We start from the raw sequence: 12,571 nt of genomic DNA, 5'->3' as shown, positions 1-12,571 counted from the left end.
TCTTTAAAAGGTCTCAGGGTATTAAAAGATATGTATGTTGAAGGCAGTTTTGCAACTTTTCAGCAAGTGAAAACCAAATTCCTAATGCTCACTTCTTCAAATATCTTCAACTTCGCAGTTTTATATCATCATCTGTTTGTAATTTCCCTTCATTACCACCTGAGTCGCTTCTAGAAACTCTTCTAGAAGTGAATCCGTATTCTAAAGGAGCCATTGGTAAAATTTATAGTATAATGAATACTCATAATATGGGACCCCTGGCTCGCATGAAGAGGCTGTGGGAAGAGGACCTGGCTACAGGAATAACTGAGGATGTCTGGCAATCTATTTTGAAAAATATTCATCTATCTTCGATATGTCAAAGACATCGAGTGATCCAATTTAAAGTGGTCCATAGATTGCATTGGTCCAAAGTAAAACTGGCAAAATTTAAACGTGAGATAGATCCTCACTGTGATAGATGTGAAGTTGAGCCTAGAACTCTGTACCACATGTTTTGGCTTTGTCCAAAACTTGAAGATTTTTTGGAAGTCTATATTTAGGTTTATCTCTGATATATTGGGGACAATAATAGAGCCTGATGCCATAATCTCTATATTTGGCATTGCACCACAGTATTCTCATTTAAATCAAAATAATAAAATCCTTATAGCCTTTACTACTCTTTTAGCTCGAAAGCAAATACTACTTAAATGGAAAGATAAGTCCCCTCCAACTTTTAAAATGTGGTTTATTGAACTTTTATACAATTTGACTATGGAAAAAATAAGGTATTCTATAAGAGGTTGTGCCTACAAATTTTTTGATATCTGGCAACCGGTTTTGGATCAAATTAGGGAGATGGATCCCTCGCTAATCACATTCTCACAGGAGTAATGTACATATTTTGTAATTTATCATTTTTTTTCTTCTCTCCTTTTTAAATACTAATACTTTATGAATCTTTTCAAATCTATATTTGCATTTGTGCAACAGTTGGGGGTTGTTTTGGGTAGGGGGTTGAAATAATGACAAAAAATAAAACGTGTATTATATAGTGTATTAATGCTTAAGATGTTCAATAAAAACACTTTGAAGGGAAAAGTTGAACTGTCTATCATGCATAAGTTAAAGAAATATATGTGATCTATTTCCAGCTTAAAAGTCTCTTGTGTTTCAATCACTTCTTTTCTTGCACCATTTCTTCCACACCTTCATGTTTGTTAACCCATAGCCCTCGACCCTGGGTCGTAACAAAATCTACACATTTATACTGTGTATTAGTGAATAATATTGTTTATCCTGTTACAACCGAGTCTAGGTTTGGCCAAAAAATCAAAAAGGAGATATCCATGACCTCCCGGTTCCCCAACTCACACATACAACCAGTTCTGCAGTAATAATACATTGATTTTATTTTCTTCCAGAGTTCAAGGTCTTAGGCAGATTTATCTCTTTAGAAATAAATGGAACAATTTATGGAGCAAACCAGGAGAAAACAAAGGCACACAAAAATAAAATCTTGTCTCCTCAATTAGAGAGTTATATAATATTTACACTATATAGACAGAGGTATTAGGACACACCTCCTAATTATTGAGTTCAGGTGTTTCAGCCACACTCAGAGCTAACAGGTGGATAGAATTAATCACATAGCCTTGTGGTCTCAAAGGACAAATACTAGCAGCCAATTGGGTCATACTTATGAGCTCAGTGACTTTATGTCAGTTTGTGAACTTTCTGTCCTGCTAGATCTGCCCCTGTCAACTGTAAGTGCTTTTATTGTGAAATGGAAACATGTAGGAGCAAAAACAGCTCAGCCATGTACCTGTAGACCTCTGCATTTGGTGAATGCCAGAAGAACATTACCTGCCTGACCTCCTTGTGCCAACTGTAAAGTTTTGTGGAGGAGGGATAATGCTATGGGGTAGTTTTTCAGGGGGTGGCCTAGAACCTTTAGTTCCAGTGAAGGGAAATCAGCATACCTGTACGTTTTGGTCAGTTGTATCCTACCAACATTGTGGGACCAGTTTGGGAAACAACCTTTCCTGTTCTAGCATGACTGCACCCTAGTGCACAAAGCAAGGTCTTTAAAGTCATGGTTGGGTGAGTTTGGTGTGGAAGAACTTAACTGTTCCTTACAGAGCCCTGGCCTCATGCCCATCAAACACCTTTGGGATGAGCTATAATGGAGACTGACAGCCATACTCTCTCGTCTATCATCAATGTCTGACCTCACAGGTGGTCTTTTGGATGAATGGGATAAAATTCTCACAATCTCTAAAATCTAGTAGAAAGCTTCCCAGAAGAGTAGAAGCTGTTAAATCTGCAAAGGGGGCCCACTTCTTGGTGGTGCATTGCTTGTTATTGTATATCAGAGCCAGAACATGCCAGACGTTACATATTAGGCACAGAGTTCTGTGTTCAACTCTGTTCCTTTTTCTCTTGGTGTCTGCAGTGACGTTTTGTTTATAGCAGTATCTGAGCTCAGGACTGTCTTTTTTCTAAGCTATTGGTAACTAGCAAAGATACTTTCTCTAAATTGACAAAGCACTTCTTGTAAGTCACTCTGGATAAGAGCGTCTGCTAAATGCTGTAAATGTAAATGTAAATATCACTCATGTAACACAGTGGAAACAATGTTGTGTTTCCAGTTTTTAAGTAGGTACTTTTTCCAGGGGGTACTTTTTCAGACAGCTGAGCGACTTGTCACTCCACCCTCTTCAACCTGCAAAAAACTTCCTGTACTTCCACTTGTGGTGTAAAAAACTGCTGGCCGTTGTGCTGGAACCTGATCAACATGACTTAACATAGCTAATGTTATGCTGTTTAAATGCATAAAATGACCCTCTATTGATTATGTCATGACAGACAGTGGCCGTTACTCCAGATCCATGGAGTGCACTGAAGGACTAAAAAGGGGGCTAAAAACTGTTAGCATTGCTCTCTAAAACTAGACACTTAATTTCAATTGGTTACCAATACAATTACTAACTTGTTCTTTAATGGCAACTAGAAAACTTGCATGTATAGTGAGGACCTTAAAAATATAAGTGCTATTAGGCATTACAAAACAGTCATTGTATAGAATAATAATACTGTGTTTACAGTGTTCGTTAAAGAGGTACTTTTTTCTACAGCTGTATGACCAGGTAGGTAGTGTGCTGTGATTTGTCAGGCAACACATTTCTCCACCCTCTTCAACCTGCAGACTTCCTGCACTTTCTTGTGTTATGTCTTATCCAGTCCAACTGGTTTAGAGAGAAGATTAAAATCTTCAGTAGTTAATGTTGCAGAGAGAGGATCAAAAACAACGATTGGAAAGAACACACAGAGGTAATTACTGTTACTACTGCAAGTTATAACTACCAGAAACCACTTACTGACTTGATTAAAGACATTTTAGATGTGAAAAGAGCAAAAGATAAATGCAACACAGAACTGTATTTCAGAGAAGAGCGTTCAGATTAAGTGTATATGTACAAACTTAACTGTTCCTTTGTGTGTGTGTGTGTGTGTGTGTCTGTGTGTGTGTGTCTGTGTGTCTGTGTGTGTGTGTGTGTGTTTTCAGGATTCAGTTAGATCTGAAGGAGGAGAGATGGCCTCCAAAAAGAGTTTCTCTGAGAAACAAGACTCAAGGAAAGCTGAGAGGTGAAAGAACTAATGTGATCTGTTGTAAAGTATCTTTTCAAACCAAAGTGCTAGAAAGTTTACAGGTCAAATCTGGTATTGTTTGTGTTTTAGACCAATTCAAGTTGAGAGATCTGACTCACCTGAACCCAGTTGTGTCTCTTTGAAGAGTGCCTGGTCAAAAGACGAATTAATAACCTTCAGAGAGAAAAACATATATACTGAGCTCAGGTAAAGATACTATTCATACTGAGATTAAAAGATGCTCCTTCTTTCCCTCTGAACTCCAGTGTTCTTAATGAGAAAAATGTTTCAAGGCATTGAAGTTTCTTCAGATGGTAAAACAAACAAGTCCAGCGCAGTCATAAAAATGTTTTACTTCATTCACAGATTATACTATGACCTTAAAAATAACACATCGCTGCTGTCAGAACAAAACCTCATATCTCCAAAATGACAACTTTACAGTAAAAGAAAGAAACATCCTTTTTTTTTACTGTAAGTCAATGGAACCAGACTTCTTTCCAAGTCATTTTGGGCTGTTTCTTTTAGTCTATTCATCATGTACTATATACACAATGTAAAGGATAACAAGTATTTTCAGATCATGTCAAAAACTGAAAAATCTCAAAAGTGGAGATACAAGGTTTTGTCCCAACAACAGCAAGTAATACTGTACAGGTAATACTGTAAAGCATAGGTCTTCAAATACATGTGAATTAAATAAACTCAAAATAGCACTGTGGTGGTTTGTGGCTGTGAAGTGCCATTTTTCCATGGGTGTCAAATTGTTGTGTAATGAATCTATATTTTTAAAGCTTTCACAGAACTACACACAATTTCCTGTAAGGCTGGTTGCATGCCCACATACCTGAACCGGTTTTGTGTGTACACAAGTATGTTCACTCTTATACAGACATGCAGGAAAGCTCACAGACCACGTCTGATGTTGTTTGTGTTTTAGACTGATTCAGGCGAATAGATCTCACTCACCTGAACCCAGCTGTGTGTCCATGAAGAGTGACTGGTCAAAGGATGAATTAATAACCTTCAGTGAGAATAACAGTTCCACTGAGCTCAGGTGAGGAAAACACACAAGTGTTTCACTCCATTTCTAGATTACTCCATTCTATACTATATATAACCTTGCTACACTTTACTGCATAGCACAAGTCTTCAAATAGATTTAATCTGGAAATCACAGCAGAGTAAATACTCGTTGTGTCGAGACCACTAAGGTTCACAACAATACCCCAAACACACACACACACAGTGGTGGAAAATACAACCCCAAAAACAAGTTCCAGAAAAGTTGGGGCACTGTGTATAATGTAAATAAATATAAAAAAATAAGAATGCAATGTTTTGTAAATCTCATAGACCCATATTTTATTCACAATAAAACACAGAACAAATATCGGATGTTGAAAGTGAGACTTTTTACCATTTCATAAAAAACCATTAACTCATTTAGAACGTAATGGCAGCAATGTGCCTCTAAGAAGTTGGGACAGGGCCTTGTCTTCCATTGTGTAGCATCTTGTCTTCTTTTAACAACTGTCTATAAATGTCTGGGAAGTGAGGAGACGAACTGTTGGAGTTTTGAGAGAGGAGTGTTGCCCCATTCTGGTCTGACATAGGATTCTAGCTTCTCAACAGTTCTCTGTGAGTTTTTCCTTTCATGATGTGGCAAATGTTTTCTATTGGTGAAAGGTCTGGACTGCAGGCAGGTCAGTTCAGCACCCGGACTCTTCTTCTGCGAAGCCACACTGTTGTGATGGATGCAATATAGCATTTTATTATTGTCTTCTGTATACTGTTCAGCATGGATAGAACCTTTCCAGATGTGAAAGCTGCTCATGCCATAGGCACAAATGCAACCCTCATAGGCATTAACAGGCCCTCTCCTCTTGAGTCTGCAGGACATGGCATACGTGGTTTCAAAAAAAAATTTCAAATTTTGATTCATTTGAACACAGAAAAGTTTTCATTTTAAATGAGATTTGGCCCAGAGAAGACGGCGGTGTTTCTGGATCAAAAGCTATATTTTTTTTTGCATGATACAGCTTTAACTTGCATTTGTGGATTGTACGGTGAACTGTGTTCACAGACAGTAATTTCTGGAAGTGTTCCTGAGCCCATGAAGTGATTTCCAGTACAGAATCATGCCTGTTTTTAATGCAGTGCCGTCTGAGGGCACAAAGATCACGAGCATCTAATATTGACCATCGACCTTGTCCCTTGCGTACAGGGGTTTCTCCAGATTCTCTTAATCTTTTGATGATATTATGCATTGTAGATGGTAGGATATCTAAAGTCTTCACAAATTGATGTTAAGGAACATTTTTCTGAATTTCTTCCACAAATTTTTAGGTGTAGTTTTCTGCAGATTGGTGAACCTCTGCCCATTGTTGCTTCTGAGAGACTTTGCCTCTCTGAAGTGCTCTTTTTATACCTAGTCATGAAAGTTATTGGCAAATTGCTCCTCCAGGTGTTTTTTTTTTTTTTAGTACCACTTACTTTTGCAGCCTTTTGTTGCCCTTGTCCCAACTTTTTTGAGATGCACTGCTGCAATCAAGTTCAAAATGAGTTCCACTGTGAATAAAATATGGGTCTATGAGATTTGCAAATCAATGCATTCTGCTTTTTTTTTTAACATTTATTTACATTTTACACAGCATCCCAACTTTTTGGGAATGGGAGTTGTATTTCACTGTTTTTTTACTGTATTAGTATGTAAGATTCCAAAACATTCTCAAGTATCAATGACATTGAGTACTTTTACTGAACCCCTTAAAATTCTCAGCTTATTACGTAAAGGTTTTTTATTCAATAAGTACAAGAACCTCAATGCAAACTGGCATAGGTATATATTTTCATAGGTATATATGTTGGTCAAATTATAGATCTTTATTCTGTGTAGCATATAACCATACATGGAAAATAACAATATATTTATTTTATTGAATAGGTCTGCAAACACATTTAACCCGGAGGCAAATTCTAGCAGAACAAATACAGTTAGGTTCATGTCATTTGTCTTTATTGTTTTTTTATTAAACCATCCAACCAAATTCATATCAGTGTAAAATGGCATTTCACACAGCTATATATATATATACTGTAATATACTAGAAATTTATATTATATATATATATATATATATATATATATATATATATATATATATATATATATATATATATTTATATTTATATTTATATATATATATATATATATATATATATATCATTAGAGTTGAACATTGATATAACACAATGCAATCTTAACCGAAATTATGACTCAGTAATCAATGTCACCTACTGTCTGGAGTGTTTGTCGATACGCAGAACTGAGAGCTGGTGCATTCTAATTATTGTAGAACAGTATATCTGTGTATCCTTTAGAGTGTTTATGACTGAAATTTAAAATGAATGTGTTTCAATGTATGATAATGTCTAAAAATGCTGTTCAGGTTTTTCACAATATGTCACCAATAAAACAATGTTATATTTGTCACACAGAGCACAGGAGAGGCCAGAAACTACCAAGAGAAACATGGAGCTCTTATTTAAGGTATGTCTATCTAAATGAGAACTTACCACTGTAAAAATGATTGATTGACTTAAATGTTTGATTTGACTAAAATATTTAACTGCTTCATGAATGAATAGCAAAAATAAATTCAGTTACTGTCTACCAAGCTTAAAAGATAAAATGATAGATCAAATAAAGGAGTAAATAATAATGTTAATAATAAATACCAAAACACAATGAAATCAGCACAGGATGGACTAGTGAATTATTTAGTGATATTACAAGAAATGATCACATTATTCCCTTTTCTTAATACATTTAAAAATAGACCTTTATAAGTAGACCACCAATGAAAGTAAACTATGGTGTTTTACCTCATTTGCTGTTTCCTTCAAAAAATGAAGAACTCCTTGCAGAGTTCTTTCTTCTAAATTCACTTACCCAAGGCTGGAGTATCACCTACTGGATAAAGAAAAAAAATTGCTTAGCATATCTTAAAAGGAATGTGTTATAACAATACTTCACCATTAGTTAACAGTATATGTGCCTCATATAATAAAACGATAAACTATCCTACAGAGTTTATATGAATAACTAACAGTAATAATGTGTTAGTAGTATACTCCATCAAAGCCCTAGGGTAATTTGGGGTAATTTTTTTATATTTGGGTCAATTAAAATTAGTTGCAATTATAAAGTACTTACATAAGACAGTCAAACATGCCATATATTGTTATTGTTGACATGTAAATTCTAAAAGAAATTTGATATCTTGCCTAATTTCTATCCAAAATTTACCTAGCACCTGCAAAACTTTGTAAATTTCGGCTTATCTCGAATTGTAGACATTGTTTCATAAATTGATATGAAATACATAAATTCTGGAGTGTCTGTGAGCTAAAAGTACAAGAATTTTGATGATGATTCCTTCCTGTTAATTATTGAGTAAAAATAAACAATAAGCATTAGGTGGCCATGTTTTCAATGATTTTCTGACCCATTGGATTCATGCCGAGTGCTGAAACTCTGATACATAGCAAGACACTATTTGTTCCCCATGAAGTAAAATAATAAACTAACAGTAATAAAGTGCTACTACTAATATTTCATCACTAGTTAACAGTATTTGTGCCCCATAGTCAAGTGATAAGCTATGCTAAGGAACTCACATGTAAATACATGAAATATCATACACAAACTACATGAGCAGCATAACAAACTTGTTATAAAACATGTAATACACTATCAGACAAACATTAACCAAACATTGTTTCACAAACTAGCTGTCTAGATAATGTCACCACTCCAAATCTATCTGCCACAGTAAACTGTTAAACACCTATTTTATTTGTTCATGTTACCCAGCAGCCTGTTTATGAGAGCAGTGAATTCTATTAGTTAGTAGGCAATGAGTGTAGAACAAAATGGCTGTAGTTTGTAGGCTTAGATATTTAGTTTTATCAGCCAAAGGTGGATAAAATTACTTTTACCAGGTAGACTTGCTCCAAAATGTTTCTTAACACATATTTTGTTCTTAAAATGTACCTTTCCTTAATGATTTATCTAATATTATTTCATGATCTAGATTATCTAGTCGCTAATATATCAGCTAATATTAGTTATTGCTGCAGATATGTTTATAGTTACTATTGTAGGTAATCTTAGTCACTATGTTAGTTAAAAATAACTATTCTATTAGTTTACCTTAAAGGTATTATATTAGTAAACCCTAGATACTATATTAATTTATGAGTTACATTTATTGACCTTATTTACTATATTTGTTAATATTAATATTACTGTATTTGTTCATGAGCTGTTGGTGTAAAGCTGCTATATTACTAAGGATCCGTACTGTAAAGTGATACTAGTTATTCGCTTTTCCCTAATGTAATGTAATACAATATAAATCATATAATAATCTCTCAACTAAAATGGGCTCTAAAATGAAACTCTTGTCTTTGTCACTTGCATTTTGTGAAACAGAACTAGCTCTGTTTTATTATATATTTAATTTGCTTTAGTTTATGTAAAGCACTTCACATTAATTTTGTTTATGATGTGTATTAATAAAATATCCTTGCCTTTTCTTATAAAAATTATTATGTAAATAATGCTTTGTACATACAGTACTGTGCAAAGGTTTTAGGCAATTTACCTCAGCAGTGAGTTTATTACAATATGCATTAGAATAAAGTCATATTCATAAATCAAATAAACATAAAAACAATAAAAAGTAACAAGAATTTCTTGGGTCCATATTTTTCCTTGACACCTTCAGAGCCAACACAGAGACTTAATATCATCAATTACATCATGAGTACAATTTACCGAAGCACTGATTGGTCAAACCAGGAGTTGCTTTTTAACTACATACAATACTGGGCTTCCTCAAGGAGAGGTTTAAAAATCACTATATATATATGTATATATACATGATCATTGTTAATTAATATTCAATAAATTTTGCTTATTCAAATATTAACACTTTTCTCAGCAAATAAACACAAACTACACAAATAAATTGATTTTGAAAATGTGTCTTGGGTGCTTTCATACAGTACTGTATGATTTTTGCAAAAGCATATTATTGGACAGGTTAACAGGCTTCCATTACCATTTATTTTTCAAAAAGGATTTGGAACACAAAGTCGTCTCTCTGGTAAAGAATCAGCTGAAGAGGTTTGTAAAGCTCCTCAACCTGGATTACCCATCATGCTCTGAGAGAGAGGTGGAGGATGAGGAGGATCAGAGTGTCAGAGAGGGGGCACTGAAGATCACACTGCACGTCCTGAGGAACATGAACGAGACAGACCTCGCTAACACACTACAGACCAGTAAGAGATGGGGATCATGTGATAACCCTATGCATATATTTTTTTATAGAGTTTAGATTATGACAAATACATAATGTTAATAATATTCATCACATTTCATAGTTAATTTTATGAACACTCTTTTGTGACAGTGTTAATGTCATATTGTGTGTGTATAGTAATGCTAAAACTAAACATTAATATGTAATATATTTATTGTTATTTCTTTCTCTTTTTATTAGAACTGTCTCCTTCTTGTCATAAAAAGTTCAAATCCACAATGAAAGAAAAATTTCATAAAATTAATGAAGGAATCTCGAATCCTGCAACCTCAACACTTCTGAAAGAGATCTACACAGAGCTGTACATCACAAAGGGCGGGAGTGGAGAGGTCAATAAAGAACATGAGGTCAGACAGATTGAAACAGCATTCAGGAGACCAGCAACACAGGAGACGTCCATCAAATGCAACGACATCTTTAGAGACAATCCGATCAGAACTGTGCTGACTAAAGGAGTCGCTGGAATTGGAAAAACAGTCTCTGTGCAGAAATTCATTCTGGACTGGGCTGAAGGAAAAGCCAATCAGGATGTTCTCTTCATATTTCCACTTCCTTTTAGAGAGCTCAACTTGATAACGAAGAAGCTCAATCTGTTGGATCTTCTTCATCAGTTTTTTACAGACATAAAAGAATTAAAACCCAGAGACTATGATCACTACAAAGTCATGTTCATCTTTGATGGTCTGGATGAATGTCGACTTCCTCTAGATTTCCAGAACAATAGGAACTTATTTGATGTAACACAGTCAGCCTCAGTGGATGTGCTGCTTACAAACCTCATCAAGGGGAATCTTCTTCCCTCTGCTCTCCTATGGATCACTACTCGACCAGCAGCAGCAAATCAGATCCCTCCTGACTGTATTAATCTGGTAACAGAGGTACGAGGGTTCAGTGATGCTCAGAAAGAGGAATACTTCTGGAAAAGGATCAGTGATCAGAGCCTTGCTGAAAGAGTCATTACATACATGAAGTCCTCAAGAAGCCTCTACATCATGTGCCACATCCCAGTCTTCTGCTGGATTGCAGCCACTGTTCTAGAGAAGATGTTGGGTGAAGCAGAAAGTGGAGAGATCCCCAAGACTCTGATGCAGATGTTCATACACTTCCTGATCTTTCAGATCAAACACAGCAGCCAAAAGTACCAAAGAAAAAGTGACACTGATCATAAACAGACTAGAAAGATTATTCTGGCTTTGGGAAAACTGGCTTTCCAACAGCTGGAAAAAGGAAACCTGATTTTCTATGAGGAAGACCTGACAGACTGTGACATTGATGTCAGAGAAGTGTCGGTGTATTCAGGAGTGTGTACTCAGATCTTCAGAGTGGAGTTTGGCCTGCACCTGGGGAAGGTTTTCAGCTTTGTTCATCTAAGTTTTCAGGAGTTTCTGGCTGCTATACATGCATTTCTTTCCTTCATCTCCAACAACAAAAATGTGCTTCTACAGCAAACCACTGGATTTTCTGGTTCTCTCAAAGAGACAACAATGTCTGACTTCCTCAAGACTGCAGTGGACAAGGCCTTACAGAGTGAGAATGGACACCTGGACCTTTTCCTCCGCTTCCTTCTGGGTCTCTCACTGGAGTCCAATCAGACTCTCTTACGAGGCCTAATGACACAGACAGGAAACAGCTCTCAGAGCACAGAGGAAATAGTGAAGTACATCAAGGAGAAGATCAGGGAGAATCCCTCTCCAGAGAAAACAATCAATCTTTTCCACTGTCTGAATGAACTGAATGATCAGTCTCTAGTGCAGGAAGTTCAAACATACCTGAACAGAGGAGGTTCCAGTGGTCTCAGTGGAGCTAAGCTCTCTCCTGCTCAGTGGTCAGCTGTGGCATTTGTGATGCTGAATTCAGAAGATGAGCTGGATGAGTTTGACCTGAGGAAATTTGACCCATCAGAGGAATGTCTTCTGCGGCTGATGCCAGTGGCCAAAGCATCCAGAAAAGTTGTGTAAGTACTTTAATTCTTTAATTGTTTGGTTCATCATCATTTGAATGTAAAACAGAACAAACCATATATATATATATATATATATATATATATATATATATATATACACTACCGTTCAAAAGTTTGGGGTCACCCAAACAATTTTGTGTTTTCCATGAAAAGTCACACTTATTCACCACCATACGTTGTGAAATGAATAGAAAATAGAGTCAAGACATTGACAAGGTTAGAAATAATGATTTGTATTTGAAATAACATTGTTTTTACATCAAACTTTGCTTTCGTCAAAGAATCCTCCATTTGCAGCAATTACAGCATTGCACACCTTTGGCATTCTAGCTGTTAATTTGTTGAGGTAAGCTGGAGAAATTGCACCCCACGCTTCTAGAAGCAGCTCCCACAAGTTGGATTGGTTGGATGGGCACTTCTGGCGTACCATACGGTCAAGCTGCTCCCACAACAGCTCAATGGGGTTCAGATCTGATGACTGCGCTGGCCACTCCATTACCGATAGAATACCAGCTGCCTGCTTCTGCTGTAAATAGTTCTTGCACAATTTGGAGGTGTGTTTAGGGTCATTGTCCTGTTGTAGG

The 12,571-nt window shown here is 36.0% G+C and overlaps 1 protein-coding gene across 3 annotated transcripts in view; it reads left to right on the top strand.

The window, feature by feature from the left end:
* The first annotated feature begins 3,230 nt into the window (after positions 1-3,230).
* Positions 3,231-12,571, top strand: part of LOC108411764 (NACHT, LRR and PYD domains-containing protein 3-like) — a 36,278-nt gene continuing 26,937 nt past the window's right edge. The window contains exons 1-7 of one of the 3 annotated variants that reach the window (XM_017683497.1): positions 3,231-3,315; positions 3,551-3,630; positions 3,724-3,840; positions 4,574-4,690; positions 7,134-7,185; positions 9,782-9,983; positions 10,205-11,978. In XM_017683497.1, the coding sequence (XP_017538986.1) occupies positions 3,578-3,630; positions 3,724-3,840; positions 4,574-4,690; positions 7,134-7,185; positions 9,782-9,983; positions 10,205-11,978 (2,315 nt within the window). In that variant the 5' untranslated portion in view covers positions 3,231-3,315; positions 3,551-3,577. Of the gene's footprint in view, positions 3,316-3,550; positions 3,631-3,723; positions 3,841-4,573; positions 4,691-7,133; positions 7,186-9,781; positions 9,984-10,204; positions 11,979-12,571 lie in introns of those variants that run through there. The other 2 variants (XM_017683498.1, XM_017683499.1) reach the window with 2 other exon arrangements.

The sequence above is a fragment of the Pygocentrus nattereri genome, chromosome 11, assembly GCF_015220715.1.
Source record: "Pygocentrus nattereri isolate fPygNat1 chromosome 11, fPygNat1.pri, whole genome shotgun sequence".
NCBI classification, from domain to species: Eukaryota; Metazoa; Chordata; class Actinopteri; order Characiformes; family Serrasalmidae; genus Pygocentrus; species Pygocentrus nattereri.
This window is presented reverse-complemented; position numbering and strand designations above follow the sequence as displayed.